The sequence below is a fragment of the Capricornis sumatraensis genome, chromosome 9, assembly GCF_032405125.1.
Source record: "Capricornis sumatraensis isolate serow.1 chromosome 9, serow.2, whole genome shotgun sequence".
Classification (NCBI taxonomy): domain Eukaryota; kingdom Metazoa; phylum Chordata; class Mammalia; order Artiodactyla; family Bovidae; genus Capricornis; species Capricornis sumatraensis.
Window position 1 is genome coordinate 16,138,887 of NC_091077.1, and position 23,465 is coordinate 16,162,351.

The 23,465-nt window shown below is 44.6% G+C and overlaps 1 protein-coding gene across 2 annotated transcripts in view; it reads right to left on the reverse strand.

The window, feature by feature from the left end:
* Positions 1-23,465, reverse strand: part of INSR (insulin receptor) — a 143,089-nt gene that overhangs the window by 109,653 nt on the left and 9,971 nt on the right. For both annotated transcript variants that reach the window (XM_068981365.1, XM_068981366.1), the window contains exon 2: positions 12,159-12,710. In XM_068981365.1, the coding sequence (XP_068837466.1) occupies positions 12,159-12,710 (552 nt within the window). The remainder of the gene's footprint in view (positions 1-12,158; positions 12,711-23,465) is intronic.

The following is a 23,465-nucleotide window of genomic DNA, read 5'->3' on the forward strand; positions in this document are numbered from 1 at the left end:
TCCTTCTTGTTATTTCTGTGACTTTCTCCCAGACTCAGCAAGGACTGTGGGGGCCCAGTAGCAAGCCTAGCTCAGCACAGCTGTCTACTCAATATCAGTGAAAAACAACCCATCCTGATTGTAGCCCCAAGTGTAACCTCTGTGATCTCTCCACCATACCTGCAGGAAAACTTCTAGCACTCAGAGCACACGATTGCACAAGCCTCTCTTCACAGTATAAGCAGCCTCCTTACTCTCGCCCTGAAGACCTCTGTGCTTTCGTCATTGCCTTTCCATCCATCTAGAACACTCTTCCCTCTTACCCTCCAAGCATCATTTGCCACACAAACCAAATTACACCTTTTCAACCATTCCAACCTGGGATAATCTCTCTCCTTCTATGGATGCCGTGGCAAATCATCATCAGTACTGGGGAAGGAAGGGGAGGCTCAAAAACAAACTCTCTAGAACTCTTTATATATATATATATATATATATATATATATATATATGCAATGTTATTTACTTATGTATTTTATCTTTGGCTTCACTGGGTCTTTGTTGCTGCATATGGGCTTTCTCTAGTTGTGGTGAGTGGGGGCTACTCTTCATTGCGGTGTGCAGACCTCTCACTGAAATGGCTTTTCTTGTTGCAGAGCATGGCCTCTAGGGTATGGGGGCTTCCGTAGTTGTGGCACTCAGGCTTAGTTGCATGTGGAATCTTCCTGGACCAGGAATCAAACCCATGTCCCCTGCATTGACAGGTGGATTCTTAACCACTGGACCACCAAGGAAGTCCATATTCCCTAGGACGCTTGTTCTCTCCTGTTATACAAAAACCCAATCATTTCCAAAGTTAAGAGTTTACTTTAAAAATTCTGATCATCTCAGTGATAAAGGAATTACAAACACCACAAAACTCTTTCAGTATAGTGCTTTCAGTATAGTGCTTTTAATTCTCTCCTAGATTTTAAAACAGAATAAATACAAATGAAACACTCAAATGGGCCTCAGTACTACGTGATCTGTTGCCTTTTTTCTAATTACTATTATCAAGATCTTGTACATATTAGAGTTTTCTGTTTTCTGCATGGACTGGAATGGCGTAGCCACAAAGGAATTTAATTTATCAACATTCTGAAGTGTTATCTAGAGAACATCATGATTTCAGGTGCCCCAGCACCAAACATGTCTAGAATCACTGGTCTGATGACTCACTTCGTGGGGGGAAGGGGGGAGTCTCTCTTGCCTTGTGACATCTCCTGCTCACTGGGCTACCTTTAATGGTTAACTGGCTCCTGCCTTTTAACTCCCCAGCCACACTGAGAGCTCCTGAGGGGCAAGGATGATATTCCATTCTTTCCAGCCCCCTCGCATCAGTGCTCGCAAGGAACAGAGGGACTGCTTTGGCCTAATGCTAAGATGTCCCAACTTCCACTGAAAACAGCATCTACCTGGAAAGGTCCTCCTCATTTTTATAAGGGGCACAGCCAAGAACAGATGATGGTACATTTTTTTTTTCTTTAAAGAGTCATACAGTTTTGATCCATACAGGAGCCACAGGCAAGACATAAATGAATAAATGACCAAGCATGACTGTATTCCAGTGAAACTTGATTTAGGGACACTGAAATGTTAATTGCAGATAATTTTCACCTCTCACAAAATACTGCTCTTTCGATTTCCCCCTCAATCTTTGTATTTTTATTGAAGTAGAGTTGATTTACAATGCTGTGTTACTTTCTGCTATACTGTAAACTGACGGTTTCCATATGCATTCTTTTTTATATTCTTTTCCTTTACGGTTTATCACAGGATACTGAATATGGCTCCCTGTGCTGCACAGTAGGACCCTGTTGTTTATCCATCCTATATATGAGTTTGCATCTGCTAATCCCAAACTCCCAATCGATCACTCCCTCACCCAGCCTTGGCAACCATAAGTCTGTTTTCTATGTCTGTATCTTCAATGTTTTTAAAGTAGAAAAAAACATTCTAAGCTCATGGGCCACACAAAAATGCTGGAGAACTGAATTTGGCTCATGGGTTATAGTTTGCTGACCGGTCAATTGTTTTAGACTAGACAAGTCTGAGATCAAACCATTTCCCAGCAAAGTCTTCTAGAATAAGTTTCTCAATTACTATCCAAGCCTGGGTGTCCCTTTCTGCAAAATGGGGATAGCATCTTCTCATAGGCTACCATAAAGATTCCATGAGTCACAGCCTGTCAAATTCTTAGCACACAGCTTAGTGCATTGTAAGAGCTCAATAAGCCTTAGCTAGTAATAAATGGTCAAAGATGTCATTGTTTATCTACATGACTGGTCCTGAGGACACAACTATAAATGCCACGGTCCCTGTACTCAGGAGAACTCAGTCTGATGGAGGAGACAGCTAACTTGGGATGAAAAGAGACATACAAATGGCCAAGAGGCACATGAAAAGATGCTCAACAGAAATGTAAATCAAAACTACAATGAGGTACTGCCTCACATCAGTCAGAATGGCCATCATCAAAAACTCTCTGTTCAGTTCAGTTCAGTTCAGTCGCTCAGTAGTGTCCGACTCTTTGCAACCCCATGAATCACAGCACGCCAGGCCTCCCTGTCCATCATCAACTCCCAGAGTTCACTCAAACTCACGTCCATCGAGTCGGTGATGCCATCCAGCCATCTCATCCTCTGTCGTCCCCTTCTCCTCCTGCCCTCAATCCCTCCCAGCATCAGAGTCTTTTCCAATGAGTCAACTCTTCGCATAAGGTGGCCAAAGTACTGGAGTTTCAGCTTTAGCATCAGTCCTTCCAATGAACACCCAGGACTGATCTCCTTCAGAATGGACTGGTTGGATCTCCTTGCAGTCCAAGGGACTCTCAAGAGTCTTCTCCAACACCACAGTTCAAAAGCATCAATGCTTCGGCACTCAGCTTCCGTCACAGTCCAACTCTCACATCCGTACATGACCACTGGAAAAACTATAGCCTTGACTAGACAGAACTTTGTTGGCAAAGTTATGTCTCTGCTTTTGAATATGCTATCTAGGTTGGTCATAACTTTTCTTCCAAGGAGCAAGCATCTTTTAATTTCATGGCTGCAGTCACCATCTGCAGCGCTTTTGGAGCCCCCTAAAATAAAGTCTGACACTATTTCCACGGTTTCCCCATCTATTTCCCATGAAGTGATGGGACCAGATGCCATGATCTTCGTTTTCTGAATGTTGAGCTTTAAGCCAACTTTTTCACTCTCCTCTTTCACTTTCATCAAGAGGCTTTTTAGTTCCTCTTCACTTTCTGCCATAAGGGTGGTGTCATCTGCATATCTGAGGTTATTGACGTTTCTCCCGGCAATCTTGATTCCAGCTTGTGTTTCTTCCAGCCCAGCGTTTCTCATGATGTACTCTGCATAGAAGTTAAATAAGCAGGGTGACAATATACAGCCTTGACATACTCCTTTTCCTATTTGAAACCAGTCTGTTGTTCCATGTCCAGTTCAAACTGTTGCTTCCTGACCTGCATATAGGTTTCTTAAGAGGCAGGTCAGGTGGTCGGTATTCCCATCTCTTTCAGAGTTTTCCACAGTTTCTTGTTATCCACACAGTCAAAGGCTTGGCATAGTCAATAAAGCAGAAATAGATGTTTTTCTGGAATTCTCTTGCTTTTTCGATGACCCAGCAGATGTTGGCAATTTGATCTCTGGTTCCTCTGCCTTTTCTAAATCCAGCTTGAACATCTGGAAGTTCGGGGTTCACATATTGCTGAAGCCTGGCTTGGAGAATTTTGAGCATTACTTTACTAGCGTGAGCTTCCCTCGTGGCTCAGATGGTAAAGTATCTGCCTGTAATGCGGGAGACCTGGGTTCGATCCCTGGGTTGGGAAGATCTTCTGGAGAAGGAAATGGCAACCCACTTCAGTACTCTTGCCTGGAGAATCCCACGGATGGAGGAGCCTGGTGGGCCACAGTCCATGGGCTCGCGAAGAGTCGGACACGACTTCACTTTCACTTTCACTTTCACAAACTCTACAAACCAGTAAATGCCAAGGAGGGCATGGAGAAAAGGGAATCTTCCTATACGGTTGGTGGGAATGTAAATTGGCAGCCACTACAGGCCCTGTGTGGCTCAGATGGTAAAGAATCTGCAATGCTAGAGACCCGGGTTCAATCCCTGGGTCGGGAAGATCCCCCGGAGAAGGGAATAGCTTCCCCTTCCAGTATTATTGCTTGGAGAATGCCATAGACAGAGGACCCTGGCATGCTACAGTTCATAGGATCACAAAGAGTCGGACATGACTAAAGCAACTGAGCATGAGCCCACACAATGGAGAATAGTATGGAGATTTCTTTAAATACTAAAAATAGAGCTACCATATGATCTAGCAATTCCACTCCTGGGCATATATTCAGAAAAAAATCATAATTCAAAAAGAGACATGTCCCCAAATGTTTATAGCAGCACTGCTTACAATAGCCAAGACATGGAAGCAATCCAAATGTTAATCAAGAAGTGGGTAAATAATGTGGCGACTTATCTACAATGGAATATTACTCAGCCATAAAAAAGAATGTAATAATACCATTTCCAGCAACATGGATGGACCTAGAGATCTTCATGCTGAGTGAAAGGTCAGACAAATATTGTATGATATTGCTTATATGTGAAATCTAAAAAAAAAAAAATGGTACAAATGAATCTATTTACAAAACAGAAAGAGTTACAGATAGAGAAAACAAACTGATGATTACCAAAGGGGAAAGCAGGGGAGGGATAAATTGGGAGACGGGGATTAACGTGTACACATGTACACATTATTATATAAAACACAGATAACCAAAAAGGACCTATTGTATAGCACAAGGACCTCTAATCAATACTCTGTAATGACCTACAGGGGACTCGAACCTACAGAAGAAGGAATATATGTATAACTGATGCACTCTGTTATACCGCAGAAACCAACACAACATTGTCAATCAATGCTGCTCCATTAAAAATTAATTTGAAAAAATGATGAGATGGGAAGGGTGATAGGAAAAGGCAGCCAGAATGTTGGCAGGGCCAATTCTAGGGCATCTCCCCACCCCAGATTTCTTTGTTCTCTGCAGTTCCCCCAACTTTCCACAGTGAGCATTGGTAAGCCCAGGTAAGAGCTCAGATTTGGAGCCAGAATACCTGGGTTTGGGGATCAAAGCCCATCTCTACTGCTTACGTGTGATGTGACCCTGGACAAGTGGCTTCACCTCCTGGCGCTCCCAGGACCTCATCTGCAAGGAGAAATCATTCGAAGAGCTTGTTGCCATATTGTAAGCAAAGCAACAGTGTCTGGCAGAAAGTAACTCACTAAGAAGACTCTGATTATTACAGTGCCAGAGGCAAAGTTAAACAATGGAAGAAGTGGGAAAACTTTCAACCTGAAGTCCAGACACCTGCCTCAAAGCAAACCCTTCAAGAGTGAGTGTGTGCATTTTAAAATGTAGTGTTTAATATCAACAGAGCACCTTAACCTTCAGAGAATCTGAAACACAGCATGCGCACTATGTCACTTCAGTTCAGTTTAGTTCAGTCGCTCAGTCGTGTCTGACTCTTTGCGACCCCATGAATCGCAGCACAACAGGCCTCCCTGTCCATCACCAACTCCCGGGGTTCACTCAAACCCACGTCCATCGAGTCAGTGATGTCATCCAGCCATCTCATCCTCTGTCGTCCCCTTCTCCTCCTGCCCCCAATCCCTCCCAGCATCAGAGTCTTTTCCAATGAGTCAACTCTTTGCATGAGGTGGTCAAAGTACTGGAGTTTCAGCTTCAGCATCAACTATGTCACTTCAGTGGTGTACAGCTCTGTGCGACCCCGTGGAACTGTAGCCCGCCAGGCTCCTCTGTCCATGGGATTCTCCAGGCAAGAGCCAGGCTCCTCTGTCCATGGGATTCTCCAGGCCAGAATACTGGAGCGGGTTGCCACGCCCTCCTCCAAGGGATCTTCCCAACCCAGGGATGGAACCTGCCTCTCCTGCATCAGCACGCGGGTTCTTTACCACGAGCGCCACCTGGGAAGCCCTCTGAAACACAGATGGAAATGCAGGCTCTGAGAGACTCACCTCCCTTTGCCTCCTGCCCCTTCCTGCTTTCTTACCGATGTCTCTACGCTGCCAGCCAGTTTCCTGGTACCCAGCATGCCCCAGACTCATCCTCTCCTCTGACTGGCAGCAAGTAGCTGGTGTGGCCTCCCAGGGGGAAAAAAAATACCAGTGGGTTTGGCTAGAGCAGCTGGCCAAGCAAGTCCTGTGGTTTCTAGTCTCCCCAAAAGCCCAAAGCTGAGGCACCAAGTAGATTATTTTCCCTCTGGGGCTGTAGGTCCAAGCACCCAGTTCTCACGGTGGGTTTTCATCTGCCTGCCTCAAGACCAAAATCAGAAATGGAGCCAAGCTTTGGCAGACACTCACCCAGGGGCTGGTCTGCCCAGAGAGGCTGTGAACTCATGGCACCTAGGAGAAGCTTCCAGAACATTCACTAAGTGCCAGGTGCTGGGATAAGTGTACCCCTAGGTATCATTTCATTTAACCCCCCAAACTGCAACCCTGACAAGCAGGTGCCACAATTATTCAAACTCTTCAGATGGGGAAGCACAGGTTTAGTCCAGCTCATGTACCATGAACGGCAGGACAGGACTCCGAACAATTCCTGTAACTGTTTGAAAATGGGTCCAGCACGGCCAATCTTTGAGGTCTTTTTTTAAAACCCTTTTTATTCATCTTCTAGGTGGTAACCATTTCCTTTTCTAAAATAATTTTTTTTATTTATTTTTGGCTGCACTGGGCCTTCACTGCTGTGTCCAGGCTTTCTTTCTCTAGTTGCGGCAAGCAGGGGCTGTTCCCTAGCTGTGCCTCCCGGGCTTCTCGCTGCAGCGGCTTCTTTTCTTGCAGAGCACAGGCTCTATAGAGCAAGGACTCAGCAGTTGCGGCGCACAGGCTTAGCTGCTCCTCACCATGCAGGATCTTCCCAGACCAGGGATCGAACCCGTGGTCTCCTGCGTTGGCAGGCAGATTCTTGACCACTAGATCACCAGGGAAGTCTGACTTTCGGGATCTTAGTGACCCATCCATGTAGGGGGCAGGGAGTGATTTTCTGACCTGGAAGACTAGAGCTTCAGCCCATGCTTTCACCCACAGATCCTCCCTCTTCTCACTCATCCCACAACTGCATTCAGGCACATGTTCAATGTCTGCATTTGCTACCAGAAGGTCCTCTCTAAGGGGACAGGAGCTGGTCACTTCTGTGTCCCCAAGGAACGCACGACCTGGCACACAGTAGGCTCTCAATAAACACAGCTTGTGACCCAGCTTACATAGGCCCCTATCCACTCCGCTCATTCAGAGTTCCTTGTATTTGACCTCCGTGTGCATCTTCACCCCCAAATATGTAGACAGAGTGATGGAGAGGAAGCAGCTCAAGACACACGCCAGAGTGATTTTCCTTTTAATTTACTTTAACCATTGAGAACCTTCTTTTCTCTCTTTGCCCAAACCATCATTGTTTGGGGATCAGGTGGAAAAGGAGCTATTGTAGAGAATGTTTAAACTGGGTCCAGAGGACAACCCAGCACCTTCATCCCAGTGTCTGGAATGGTCTGTCTTTTTTCTTCTGAGTTAAAAATGTATTTTACAAATTCTTGGGTTTTTTTTTTTCTAGTTCTACTTGAATATATACATAAAATCACTATGAAATTAGCTATCCATGCTTCATAAAGTGCAAATCTGATTTTCCAGGGATTTTCTTTTTATCAGTGTGGTACCTATGATATTTCAAAACTCCATCAAAAAATTTCCCCCTCTTTATGTTTTATTTTGAGATAGGTTAATTTGCTATCCAAAAGTATACTTTTTTTCCTCTCCCTGAAAGTTTCTGGTTCTTTCTAGCTTTCACAGATGCAATTATCCTAACACTCTTAATTTCCTGTTTTCTAATAATTATGGATGTGAATTAATGTTAAAAAGGAGAACAAATAATGATTCACTCTGCTTAACTGATTGTCCACGCACATGGGTGGGTCATTATTGCAACACAGAATATCTACACTCCAGATCCTTAGTAGAAAACTAAACCTTAAACTATTTGTTTTCGAATTACACATCTGATCTGGAGTAATGATCTTTATGGAGGACTCTCTGAAAAAGATGCAATCCATCCTTTTCTCTAGATTTCTGGTCTGCTGATAGACCTTGGAGATTTCCAGAACCTGACAATCATGCAAGAAAAAGGCTCAAGGAGGTGTTGGAGAAGAAATTGAGGACTTGATGGTACTTTTCACAGGTTTGTATCTGTTGCCTAAGACAGGGTGGGAGGAGTATCTTCTACAGATTCCTTTCAGTCTGTTTTACCTTGGGAAATCCCACACAGTATTGGGTAAGCCTTCTAAAGCCACAGCAACAAAGTAACATAAGCATTTTAAAAGCCAGAGAAGTATGCGCATGTTCATAGCAGCATTGTTCACAATAGCCAAAAGGTGGAAATGACCCAAATGTCCACTGATGAATGGATAAACAAAATGTGGTCCATTCATACAACGGCATATTATTCAGCCCTTAAAAATAAAGAAATTCTGACACCTGCTACAACATGGATGACCTCAAGAACATTATATTCAATGAAGTAAGCCAGACATAAAAATAAAAGTGAAAAAAAAAAGACAAATACTATATGATTCCACTTATATGAGATCCCCAGAGAAGTCAAATCCACAGAGACAGAGAGTAGATGGTAAGGGCAGGGTGCTGGGGGAGGGGAGGGGGAGTGAGTGTTTAATGAGGACAGAGTTCCAGTTTGGCAAGATGCAAAAGTTCTGGAGATGGATGGTGGGGATGGTTGCACAACAATTGACTGTCCTTAGTGTCACCAAGCTGTGCATTTTAAACAGTTAAGATGGTAAACATTATGTTATATATATTTTACCACAATCAAAGAAATTGAAGGGGCAAAAAGCCAGAGCTGAGTTGTACTGGATAGACAAGAGTGTAGCTTCAAATAGCCAATCATTTCTTATCATCTGTGACCAGGACAGGACAAAGCCTTCCTTGACGCCAAAAGAATTGATGCTTTCAGACTGTAGTGCTGGAGAAGACTCTTCAGAGTCCCTTGGACAGCAAGGAGATCAAACCAGTCAATCCTAATGGAAATCAACCCTGAATATTCATTGGAAGTACTGATGCTAAAGCTGAAGCTCCAATACTTTGGCTACCTTATGTGAAGAGCCGACTCACTGGAAAAGATCCTGATGCTGGGAAAGGTCGAGGGCAAGAAAAAGCGGGTGACAGAGGATGAGATGGCTGGATGGCATCACTGACTGAATTTGAGCAAACTCTGGGAGATAGTGGAGGACGGGGATGGCTGGCATACTGCAGCTCATGAGGCTGCAAAGAGTCAGACACAACTTAGTGACTAACAGAGGACCCCACCACAGGATTACAAACCGGGAGCAAACACTGATTTCATATGCCAGGAACAAGTACCTGACACAGGTCTCAACTTCTCAGCTGCAACCTTATATGCAAAGCCACGCCTTCTCTGGTGATGAAACCCCCAGTGTAGGAAAACAAGCCTTGTTTTCCAAAGCACAAGATTAAAAACAAAACCAACTCAAAACATCACGGACATTTTTGCAGATAATACCATCCTGGATATTTTGACTAAAATGGGTACAGAAATAAATCCACAGAGGAATGTCTTAAATTATGTCTCAAGACGTGTGAGTATGGAGCAAAAATAAGAAACTGATTTTGGAGAACGGAGCATTGGGATAAAAGTGTTCACTGTTTCCCCCCAATGCCCCAGTTACTAGTAAGCTCCCCACCTCTAAAAAGAGCAGGCACTCCTGCCCCCACAAAACACACACAGAGATGCTATTTTTGTATCTTATTTTTTTTTATTCCTGTCCCTATTATTTGACATAGTTTTTATTTTTATTTTTATTTTTTTAATTTTATTTTTGTATCTTAAATGTGGTGCAAACTCCAGCCATCTTTTATTAGCTGTGTGGCCTTAGGCAGGTTAAAAACCTCTCTGGTCTCTAAAACAAGGATAACCGAATTCCCGTTGCAGCTGTGTGTCTTTGTAACATGGTAGGGCCTACACAGCCTCTCCTCCCCTCACCATCAAAGAAGGTAACCCCCTTACCTCCAAATTCGTCAGGATATTTACCCCCACCCAGAATATTCACCCCCACCGCTGCCTCAGATATCTCCCTGTTCTGTGAAATTCCAAACCCATGGGTGGTCCTCTACTTTTGCCAAGACTTTACCCCAGTTTTGATCTTTCTTCTTGATCACAGCTTGGCTTCTCTGTGTCCCTGACCCACCGACGTTCTCAAGATTCTTCCACAATGTAATAACCATTGTTCCCTCCTCCGTCCACAAACCACCAGATTCTCCCTCCCTTCACTGGCCAAACTCTCAAAAAAGAGGCATCCGCTCTCTCACCTCCTGTTTTGTCCCATTCAACATCTCCATGCATGATGACTCCTTCCTGGAACTTGAAGGAGCCCTCCCTGCTGAGTCTATGGATTCTACTCAGGACTGACTTCTCCATAGCTGTGTGGCTTCTCCATGGCTTTGCGCTCAGGTGAGAAAACCCTCCTTTCTCCCTTCCCTTATCTTCTGTGATACAACCGTTAAGCCACCCACTCACTTTCTCCTGTCTCCATCTCACCTTTGCTAATTCTTCCCAGGGAATTTCCCAGCATGTGAAAGAGTCAATAAAACAATAAACAACCAACAAGTTTGTGTTGGGAACTAGCCTGCTTGGATATCAAAACATTATAAAACCACATGGGTTAGAACGGTAATAACTTCAGCACGTAGAAAGGCAGACATATTTATAGAAACTCAGAAACAGACCCCCAAGTCAATGATGAAGGGGTAAATTTCTGCAATAAATGGCCTTGAGCCCCCAACTAATTAATTATGGGGAAATGGATACCCTTGACAAATTTTTTAATGATAATAATTAAAGTTAAGATAGAAAACTTAGAGGAAGAAAAACTTTCATTTTATGCTTAGAAAGGGACTATGCTTAGAAAGGGACTTTCTAAGCATAAAATAATATGAGATGCATGCAAAAATGCAGGTCTGAACTCCGTAAACATTTTAAGCTTCTCTGGCAACGGACAGCCAGAGTATTTTCATCACCGAACAAAAACATCTGAAAATGTAATTGGCAAAAAGTTAACAGTCTTTGCTATGAAAACCACACGCAGATTAATATTTCAAAAACCACTAAGGCACTGAAAGATAAATGGACAAAGGATATGAACAGGAAGAAAAAACCTAAATGATAAATAAACATGTTTTAAAAGGTTCAACCCTGATAGCAATCATAGAAATGCAAATAGAAACAATGACAACACACCAGCTCCTCCCTCCAGTAAATTATGAAAGATTTTTCAAACAACACTCCAAGCTAGCCAAGGTGTTCCCTCTCAGCCAGTGCTAGGAGGAGTGCCCGTTGGTACAACATTTCCGGAAAGCCATTTGGCAATCAATATCAAGAAACTTTGACCCAGAAATTTCACTTCTGGAAAATCAAAACCTGAAGGGGGAAAAAATGCTCAATAAAGCTTCCACACCAAAATGTTCAACCCTCTTTGTGAAAACTAGAAATAATTTAAATACCCAATGACAGGGAAAGTTAAGTAAATCCAGACACAACAGAGCCACTAGCGGGAGATAGCCCCAGTGATCGTGGAATAAGGATGGCTGCCTTGTTTTTATCCTCTACACATTCCTTTCTCCAGATGCCTACCACGAGCAATCTTAAATCAGACAAGAAATAGATTTCCCTTCTTCGACAGCAAAATCCATACTCATCTGCTCTCTCAAGCAAGAGGAACATTCAACCAGCAAGCTCAGGTGTTGGCAAAATCCGGCCCCCCGCTTGGTTTTGTAAATAAAGTTTTATTGAAATGCAGCCATGCCCGTATATTTATTGCCCATTGTTGTCAGGTGGCTGCTTCCTCAGTCCAATAGCAGGGTTGAGTAGTTGCAATAGAGACTGTATAGGCTGCAAAGTTTAAAGTTTATTTATTGTCTGAGCCTTTGCAAAACAAGGTTTGTCACCACCTGAGCTGGCGAACACTTCCAGCATCTTTTTAATGAATCAAGTCACAAGAAATGGTATAGAATCCAGAGAGCTCTGACATACCTTTCTGGCAGTGGCTGTGTGTCCAGCACCGCTCCACAAATTGCCCGTTGATGACAGTGGCAGGGCAGTTGGTCTTGCCCTTGGCGGTGCCTGGACAAATGTCCCCACACTCCTCATTGTCGTCTTTGTTCAGCACGATGTAATTATCCTCCACGGAATCCAGGATGCGAGACCAGTCGATGGTGGCCAGGTAGCAGAGTTCATTGTTCTTCTCGATGCGGACAGACCCCCGGGTGATGTTCATCAGGTTGTAGAGGCCAAGCTCCTTCAGGTGAACCATCTCAAAGATGACCAGTGCATAATTAAAGAAGAGGCGTGAGCCTCGGATGACCGTGAGGTTGGGGAACAAGTCCTTCAGGCTCTCCAGCCCATAGACCCGGAAGAGCAACAAGTAATCAGTGATCATGATGAGTTTGGGGAAACTGAGGTCTCGGAAGTCCTCAGGTCTCGTTTTGAACATCAACAGAATCTGCAAATGTCCTTCAATGACCGAGCAGTTGGCCAGCTCATGCAGCCGGGTGAGATTATTCCGGATATCCATACCGGGGCACACTGGAAGTGCAAACAAGCAGAGAGCAGGACAGGTAAGCAGACATCCCACAGATGGTTTATAAGAACGAGTGTCAGGGCAGCCACATGGCCATGTGACCTGGGTCCCACACCTGCTCAGAAGGGCCTTGCCCTGGGCTTAATGTTCTTTCACCCATCTTGAAATCCTTAATCATTCTTGAGTGAGGGGGTCCCAAGATTTCATTCTGCACTAAACCCCACAACTTCTATAGCCAACCCCCATCAGTGGCTTTCTCCGTAAAGTGTCCATGCCTAAGTAATTACTCTCAAAAGACAAAAAACCTGAATAATAATAATTCCTTTGGCGATACCTGTTTGGAAACCTTAAAACCATCACATCAAATATGATGCAAAGGAAACACTGGGATTACAGGGGGTTGAGCAATGCAGCAGGTGCGGAAGGGGAAAGGGGAGCCACCCCCAGTGAGTCAGTGTGAAACATCTTCAGGAAATGGATTTATGGGGATAAAGGTGCCCACATCAGAAATGAGGCAAGGAGACCTGGCTGTGTCTTGTCAATTCTCTCATTTTCCTGACTCTCCTTCCCAACCTGCCCTCCTGGCAGGCAGCCACAGTCTAATTACCTTTTACCCAGGTGTGTCAAGGGCTTCCCAGAGAGTCTGATCTCCCCAGTACAAACACCCTGACACCTATTCTCCTGCAGTTGGTCTCTCCCTTGCTCTGACACCCGCTATGGCTCCCCAGCACCCTGTACTTTCCCTCTCACAGCTCTCAAGGTTCGGCCCCTCCATCCCCGGCACCATGTAAAACAGGCCTGTCCACTACTCTCCAATTACAAGAGGGTCTTCCAAACCTCCCCCCTCCCATAACATGACCTATTAAGAGAAGGGAATGAAATAATGCAGACACCCAAGCAGTGGCTGGCACACAGTAGGTGCTCAATGTCAGCCATTTTGTTGTTGTTTATTTCTCCCAAATGCATCACGGTGTCACCTCTAGGCTCTGAGCTTTCATCCCCCAGGACCAGGGTGGGCAAATATTTTCTATAAAGGCTCAGATAGTAAATACATTCTGCTTTGCGGTCAGTCTCTGTTTAGACTATTCCACTCCGTTGTTACAGCTCAAAAGCAGCCCACAGACCAGGAGTGGTTATGGCTGTGTTCCAATAAACCTTTATTATAAAAGCAGGCTGTGGGCTGGTGTTTTCCCTTGAGGTGGTAGTCTGGTGACCCCTGCCTTACTCTGACAAAGTCCAACAGAACTTCTGCAACAATAGAGATGTTCTACATACGTGCTGGTCATATGGAAGCCACCAGCCATTCGTGGTTGTCAAGCACTTGAAATGTGGTTTATGTAAGACTGAGGAGCTGAGTATTTGATTTCACTTTAGTTAGTATGAATGGAAATAGACATGTGTACCAAGTGGCCACTGTTCTGAATACAGGAGCTTGAGTCCCTTGGCTGTCAAAGTTCTTTACACCTTAGCTCCCTACTGTGAAATCCAGCTCATCATCCTTCAAGATCTAGTTCAGAGGCCACCTCCTCCAGGAAGGCTTCTCTGATTTCCTTTCCTCCATATACTTATTTAGATCTTCCCCTCCTCCTCTGTTCCTTATACTGGAGTTAACATTCATCAGATGTGAATCCCTTAGACAGCCTCTCCTTGCCAAAACACACACACTCACTCAGGCAGAGGTTGGGAGACACCTTCGAGAGGACTAGGATGTCAGTTCCAACACCACACACTCATGCCGCCCAAGCCTCGTCTAAGGCTCCCAGCTTCAGTTACATCAACAGCATCTACGTACAGAGGTCTGTCTAGACAGCTACTGCAGCTTGATCCCTCCCAACAGGCTCCATCTGCACCCCACAGATGAGAATACTCTGAGAGGCAAAGCCAATCAGCCAAGGACATACGACCCACCAGTAACAGTCAAGGTTGCCAGATTTAGCAAATAAAACTGAAGGACAGGGCTTCCCTGGTGGCTCAGCGGGAAAGAGTCCGCCATCTAATGCAGGAGACACGGGCTCCATCCCTGGAACAGGAAGATCCCACATGCCTTGGGGCAGCGAAGCCCCCATGCGCCACAACTATTAAGCCTGTGCTCTAGAGCCCAGGAACTGCAACTACTGAAGCCTGAGCGCCCTAGGGCCTGTGCTTCGCCACAAGAGAAGCCAGTGCAGTGAGAAGCCCTTGAACTGCAACCAGCGAGCAGCCCCTACTCACCGCAGCTGGAGGAAAACCCGAGCAGTCATGAAGGCCCAGGACAGTCATAAGTTAGTTGATGAAAAATTTAGGAAAAAGTGCAGAACGTCCAGTTAAATTTGAATTTCAGATAAGCAAGGAGTACTTTTTTAGGTAAGTCTGTCTCATGCAATGTTTGGGACATACTTATCCCTAAAACTTACTCAATGTTTATATAAAATTCAAATTTAACTTGGTGTCCTATACTATATCTGGCAGTGTACAGCTTAGACTTGGTCACAGGTCTGGGTTTCTCAAGCCTGAGCCTCATAACTCTATGTTACCTGCACACACATACACATACACTTGTGAAATTGGTGCAGAGAAAAAAACACCATCCTTCCCAAGATGTGGGAAAAATCAGATATGAACATGCATTCAAAGATTAACCAGCTGTTGAAGATGAGGGCAATGTAAATCCAAACCACAGTGAGATACCACTTCACTCCCACCAGGATGGCTAAAATCAAAAAGACAGACGATAACAATAGTTGACACAGAAGTGGAGAAATTAAAACCCTGTACATTACTGGGGAATGGAAAATGGCTCAGCTGCTGTTGTGGAAAATAGTCTTGTAGCCCCTCAAAAGATTAAGCAAAGAGTTACCATATCACCAGAAACTTCATTCCTAGGTAAAATGAAAACATAGGTCCAATCAGAAATGTGTATACAAATGTCCATAGCATCATTTATGATAACCAACAAGGGAGAAACAAGCCAACATTACATGTCCCTGAAATGTAGCATGTCCATACAGAGGAAGCTTATTCAACAATAACAGAGGAGGAAACCCTGACACCAGCTACAAAAGGGATGAACCCTGAAAACAGGATGCTCAGTGAAAGAAGCCAGTCACAAAAGACCACACGTGGAATGATTCCCTTTACACGAAATATCCAGAAGAGGCAAATCCATAGGAAGTAGATTAGTGGTGTCAAGGGGTTCGAGAGAGGGAACTGAGGAGTGACAGATAAAGAGATGGGATTTCTTCGGCAGGACTGATGAAAATGTTCTACATTGATCATAGTGGTGGTTGCCCAATTCTGTGAATGTGCTAATGTATGCTACTGCTGCTAAGTCACTTCAGTCGTGCCCGACTCTGTGCAACCCCACAGACGGCAGCCCACCAGGCTCCCCCGTCCCTGGGATTCTCCAGGCAAGAACACTGGAGTGGGTTGCCATTTCCTTCTCCAATGGATGAAAGAGAAAAGTGAAAATGAAGTCGCTCAGTCGTGTCCGACTCAGCGACCTCATGGACCGCAGCCTACCAGGCTCCTCCATCCATGAGATTTTCCGGGCAAGAACACTGGAGTGGGTTGCCATTTCCTTCTCCAATGCATGAAAGTAAAAAAGTGAAAGTGAAGTCGCTCAGTTGTATCCAACTCTTAGCGACCCCATGGACTGCAGCCCACCAGGCTCCTCCATCCATGGGATTTTCCAGTCAAGAGTACTGGAGTGGGGTGCCATTGCCTTGAAGAACCTCTAAATGGTAAACTTTAAACAGGTGAATTGTATGGTATTTAATTAGCTCTCAATAAAGTTGTTGTTTAAAAATTAAATGACTATAACCACCTGGGACAACAAAGAATTGCTTTATTTTTTAACCTCCAATGACTCCAATGACTTGAGTCAAAGTCATTAAAGCATAGCGGTGGTGGTGGTTGTTTGCTGCTCAGTCGTGTCCAGCTCTTTGCTACCCCATGGACTGCAGCCCACCAGGCTCCTCTGTCCATGAGATTTCCCAGGCAAGGATACTGGAGAGGGTTGCCATTTCCTTCTCCTCATTAAAGCCGTATGTGTCCCTATTCGTATAAGACAATAGAGCAATTTACTGCAGGGACAGAAAATACCGAGAGGATGTTAGAAGTGGTGCCAGTAATATATGTAGGACCTTGCACTGGTTTTTAAGACCTCTGGGTGGGAAACTGAAGGATGCTTCAGGTCCTCAGTAAGTGGCACCTGGTTAACCATCACTCTACACACAGATAGGGAAGGACCAGGGGGACCAGGGGAGGAGGGCAGTCCTGGTGACAGCTAACACAATCACTATGTGAAGCACTTGGTCACGTTCTGGCAGACACATTCTCTCTCTCTTTTTTAAATTATTCAAGTTTTGGTTGCATTCCGTCTTCGTTGCTAGGCACGGGCTTTTTCTGGTTGTGGTGAGCAGGGGCTCCTCTCTAGTTGCAATGCTCAGGTTCCTCATCGCGGTGGCTTCTGTTGCTGCAGACGCAGACTTAGGCGCACGGGCTCAGTAGTTGCAGCTCTGAGGCTCTAAAGCTGGGGCTCTGTAACTGTGGCACTTGAGCTTAGTTGCCCTGGGGCATGTGGAATCTTCCCAAACCAGGGATCGAACCCGTGTTCCCTGCACTGGCAGGCGGATTCTTATCTACTATACCACCGGGGAAGTCCTCTCTTGATGAATTCTAGAACTAATCCCAGAGGAAGTAGATAAACAAAACGGTCCATGCCCATTTTTGTGATGAGCAAGTCAAGATTCAGGCGGAATGAGTTGTAAGGGGTAACTGAGATTTCAACCCAGCAATTAAAGGCAAAGTTTATGCTGTGACTATGCTACAGTCTCTCCACCTCTGTTTTCTCAAAAACATACCTAATGGAGAAGCAGGTGAATGTGACTTAAATAAGGAAACAATGAAACAATGTCCGTGCGGGGACAACTGAGAGGAAGCTTGCTAAAGACAGTTTTCTTCATTCACTCCTGCAGCACCTGTCTGCTGAAAACCTGTTTCCACTGTTCCAGGGACTGGAAGTGCTTAAAAGAGTAGGATGCAGGCTGCCCTGGGTCTCAGAGACTCTAGTTGCTATTAACTATTCAAATCAACTGAAGGGATAACTGAGGAAGACATCTCAGTTCATGAAGGACAGTGTCAAAGGTAGAAGAAATCATAAAAAGACAAGCTACTTGACTAAGCCTGGGCCAGTCAAGGAGGGCTTCCCAGAGGAGGTGACACCAGGACTAAAACCTATACAAACAGCAATAAGAATTATTCTGTTCTGCCTACTTCACTGGAAGGTCAAGAGTGACAGCAAGCTGCAGCTCATCGCTGTAGGTCGCCACGGTGTATAGGGTCTAGAATAGCCTTATCTGATAGAAACACGATAGAATTTTAAATTTTCTCTAAAAAAGTAAAAAAGAAACACTGAAATTAAATATACTTAATCCAATGTATCCAAAAATTTCACTTTCGCATGTAAGCAATACTAAAAAAAAAAAGAACTGCAAGATTTTTTTTCACATTATGCCTCCCAAATGCCATGTGTATTATACACTTGCAACATATCTCAATTTAGATGCTAAATTTTGATCAGAAATACTCAATCAGGATATGTATATTCCACAAAATGAATCATTGAAAATGTAGGGTTCTTTGTATCCCTCCCAAAAACAGTTGTTCAATAACAGAATCAAGTGTTGATTTTCTGACATTTCAATCAACTAAAGTTAAACAAGACTTTATGTTTCCTTTTTTCACATTTACGTTTCAATGAATTAAAGTTTGTTGTGGTTCAGTCTAAGTCACATCCGACTCTTTTTGACCCCATGGACTGCACCACAATAGGCTTCCCTGTCCTCCACTATCTCCCTGAATTTTCTCAGACTCATGTCTATTGAGTCAGTGATGCCATCCAACCATCTCTTCCTCTGTTGCCCACTTCTTTTGCCTTCAGTATTTTCTAGCATCAGGGTCTTTTCCGATGAGTTGGCTCTTCGCATCAGGTGGCAAAAGTACTAGAGCTTCAGCATCAGTCCTTCCAATGAATGTTCAGGATTGATTTCCTTTAGGATTGACTGGTTTGATCTCCTTGCAGTCTAAGGGACTCTAAAGAGTCTTCTCCAGCACCACAATTCAAAAGCATCTATTCTTCAGCACTCAGCCCTTGTCATGGTCCAGCTCTCACATCTATACATCACTACCGGAAAAACCATAGCTTTGACTATACAGACTATTAAAGTAAAAATCTATTTGGCCTGGCCACAATTTCAAGAGCACCATGTGGATAAGGGCCACCATATTGGATAGTGCAACTATAGACTATTTCCATCAAAGCAGACAGTGCTAGTCTTGAAGTTCCCCTCTTTTCCAGAAGAATCTATGAATTTTGCAGCTGGAGAGAAGACAGATATGAGAGCCATCTTGGAAAGTGTCCCCTCTTCCCTGGTTTTCTCTTCACCATGAAAACAGCAAATAAGTACTGAGGATCTGGGAGGGAGAGGTCTAGAAGATTCTGAAACTTCTTTACAACGCTAAGAGTTATACTTTTTGCTTTCAAGCCTGTACATTCTTCAAACATTCTTCAAATGCTCCCTGGTGGCCTCTTCCGGGGCCACACGTTCCTCTCTGCATTCTTTCCGGTCTTAACACTGCTTCTTCCAAAATTCATGAGTCCTGGCCAACAAGTCTTGGGTTCAGGTGTCAGGCCACCACCCACAACAGTTTCAGGGCACATTAGAAATCCAACAGGTCTGGGAACTTCCCTAGCAGTCCAGTGGCTAAGACTCCACACTCCCAATCCAGGGGGCCTGGGTTCCATCCCCGATCAGGGAACTAGATCCCACACATGCAACTGAGAGTTCACGTGTTGCAAGTAAAGATCCTGAGCGCCTCAACAAAGATGGAAGATTCTGTGTGGCACAGCTAAGAGCTGGTGCAGCCAAAAATAAATAGATAATTTTTTTTAAAGAGAGAGAGAGAGAAAAACCCAACAGATCAGCCTCCCACTCCAGCATGGGCACCTGCCAACAGTATAATCCTGAGTCATATATTTAATCTCTGTGTGCCTCAGTTTCCTCATCTATAAATGATGATAACCACATGATGAAGGGTAGGAAGAAGAGAGGAGAACCAGCATCCAGCCACCTACATGTTATCAGTTCTTCACTCCAAGCTACTTGGAACCAATTCCCAGATTTATTCCCTTCAGAAATTAGAACTTAGGCACACCAAGGTGCCAGATACCCTTATGAGTCTCCACCTGCCTGCTTTTAAGACTGGCTTTTAAAACTGACTTCAGCCAGAACCTAGATAGCATATTAAAAAGCAGAGACATCCCTTTGCTGACAGAGGTCTATATCGTCAACACTATGGTTTTTCCAGTAGTCATGTATAGATATGAGAGTTGGACGATAAAGAAGGCTGAGTGCCAAAGAATTGATGCTTTTGAATTGTGGCGCTGGAGAAGACTCTTGAGAGTCTCTTGGACTGCAAGGAGATCCAACCAGTCAATCCTAAAGGAAGTCCACCCTGAATATACACTGGAAGCACTGATGCTAAAGCTGAAGCTCCAATACTTTGTCCACCTCTTGCACAGAGCTGACTCATTGGAAAAGACCCTGATGCTGGGAAAGATCGAGGGCAGGAGGAAAAGGGGATGACAGAGATGAGATGGTTGGATGTCATCACCAATTCCATGGACATGAACTTGGGCGAACTCCAGGAGATGGTGAGGGACAGGGAAGCCTGGTGTGCTACAGTCCGCGGGGTCTCAAAGAATTGAACACGACTTGGCAACTGAACAACAATGAAAGTGTGTGAGATGGATTCTGCTGGAAATGGCTGGACACAGAAGGGCAGTAAATACCCTGAGGTGTGAGATGCACAAGATTGGGGTCTGGGCAACAGGCAAACTGTCACCAAGACAGATTTCCGCAAAGAGGAAAGAAACTGAGGCTCAGAAAGAAACATGTCCTCCTCAAGGTCACGAGGCCAGAAGGAGACAGAGCTGGGATTTAAACCCAGCATATTAGTCTACTGCGCCGTCCCTAACAAACAACCACAGACCAGGTGGCTTAAACAAGAGGAATTTATTTTCTCCCAATTCTGGAGGCCAGAAGTCCAAGATTAAGGTGTCAGCAGAATTGATTCTTTCTGAAGCCTCTCTGCTTGGCTTGTAGACGGCCCACAGGCTCTTCCCTCTGGGTGCATCTGCATCCTAATCTCTTATAAAGACATCAGTCTTAGCAGCAAATGGGCTTCCCAGGTGGCTCACCGCTAAAGAACCTGCCTGCAGTGCAGGAGATGTGAAGTCAATCCCTGGGTCAGGAAGATCCCCTGCAGGAGGAACCAGCAACCCACTCCAGTGTTCTTGCCTGGGAAATCCCATGGACAGAGGAGCCTGGCTGGCCGAACTCCATGGGGCCGCAAAGAGAAGGACATGACTGAGCACATGACTGATTAGCTTAGAGGCCACGCTGGTTATCTCATTTTACCTTGATTGCCTCTTTAAAGACCCAATCCCCAAAGACAGTCACATTCTGAGATGTTAGAGGGTTGGGACTTCAGCATGCGAGTTTGCGGGGAGGGACAAAATTCAGTCCATCACACGTAGGTCCTGAGGATTCCCACACCTGTGTCCTTAGTCATCACACAGCATTTCCCAAAATATTCAGTGGAGGGCTTCCCTGGTGACTCAGTGGTAAAGAATCTGCCTGTCAGTGCAGAAGGCACGGGTTCGATCCCTGATCTGGGAAGATCCCACATGCCTCAGAGCAACTAAGCTCATGTGTCACAACTACTGACCCTGTGCTCCAGATCCTGGAAGTCACAACTACGGAGCCCACGAGCCACAATGGCGAAAGCCCAAGCACCCTAGAGTCCATGCTTTACAACAAGAGAAGCCACTGTAATCAGGAGTCTGCGCCCCGTGACTGGAGAGTACCGCCTGTTTACCAAAACGAGTGGAAAAAGCCCAAGCAGCAACGGAGACCCAGCACAGCCATAAATAAATAAATAAATAAATAAATATTTTTTAAAAAATAGAGTATCGCCTCCTTTAATAAAAATTTTCTGTGGACCATCAGAATCACCTGGAGTGTTGGCGGGGGGAGCGGTGTATGTTAAAATGCAGGTTCTTAGGCCCAGCTCTGGACCAAATGAATTAATGTCTCTGGGAGCATCTGAATGCAGAGTTCCAAAGAATAGCAAGAAAAGATAAGAAAGCCTTCCTCAGCGATCAATGCAAAGAAATAGAGGAAAAGAACAGAATGGGAAAGACTAGAGATCTCTTCAAGAAAATTAGAGGCACCAAGGGAACATTTCATGCAAAGATGGGCTCGATAAAGGACAGAAATGGTATGGACCTAACAGAAGCAGAAGATATTAAGAGGAGGTAGCAAGAATACACAGGAGAACTATACAAAAAAGATCTTCACAACCAAGATAAGCACAATGGTGTGATCACTCACCTAGAGCCAGACATCCTGGAATGTGAAGTCAAGTGGGCCTTAGAAAGCATCACTACGAACAAAGCTAGTGGAGGTGATGGAATTCCAGTTGACCTATTTCAAATCCTGAAAGATGATGCTGTGAAAGTGCTGTACTCAATATGCCAGCAAATTCAGAAAACTCAGCAGTGGCCACAGGACTGGAAAAGGTCAGTTTTCATTCCAATCCCAAAGAAAAGCAATGCCAAAGAATGCTCAAACTACCGCACAGTTGCACTCATCTCACATGCTAGTAAAGTAATGCTCAAAATTCTCCAAGCCAGGCTTTAGCAATACATGAACCGTGAACTTCCAGATGTTCAAGCTGGATTTAGAAAAGGCAGAGGAACCAGAGATCAAATTGCCAACATCCGCTGGATCATCGAAAAAGCAAGAGAGTTCCAGAAAAACATCTATTTCTGCATTATTGACTATGCCAAAGCCTTTGACTGTGTGGATAACAAGAAACTGTAGAACATTCTTCAAGATATGGGAATACCAGACCACCTGACCTGCCTCTTGAGAAACCTATATGCAGGTCAGGAAGCAACAGTTAGAACTGGATATGGAACAACAGACTGGTTCCAAATAGGAAAAGGAGTACGTCAAGGCTGTATATTGTCACCCTGCTTATTTAACTTCTATGCAGAGTATATCATGAGAAACGCTGGGCTGGAAGAAGCACAAGCTGGAATCAAGATTGCCAGGAGAAATATCAATAACCTCAGGTATGCAGATAACACCACCCTTATGGCAGAAAGTGAAGAGGAACTACAAAGCCTCTTGATGAAAGTGAAAGAGGAGAGTGAAAAAGTTGGCTTAAAGCTCAACATTCAGAAAACGAAGATCATGGCATCTGGTCCCATCACTTCATGGGAAATAGATGGGGAAACATTGGAAACAGTGTCAGACTTTATTTTGGGGGGCTCCAAAAGCGCTGCAGATGGTGACTGCGGCCATGAAATTAAAAGACACTTATCCCTTGGAAGAAAAGTTATGATCAACCTAGACAGCATATTGAAAAGCAGAGACATAACTTTGCCAACAAAGGTCCACCTAGTCAAGGCTATGGTTTTTCCTATGGTCATGTATGGATGTGAGAGTTAGACTGTGAAGAAAGCTGAGCACCGAAGAATTGATGCTTTTGGACTGTGGTGTTGGAGAAGACTCTTGAGAGTCCTTTGGACTGCAAGGAGATCCAATCAGTCCATTCTGAAGATCAGCCCTGGGATTTCTTTGGAGGGAATGATGCTAAAGCTGAAACTCCAGTACTTTGGCCACCTCATGCAAAGAGTTGACTCATTGGAA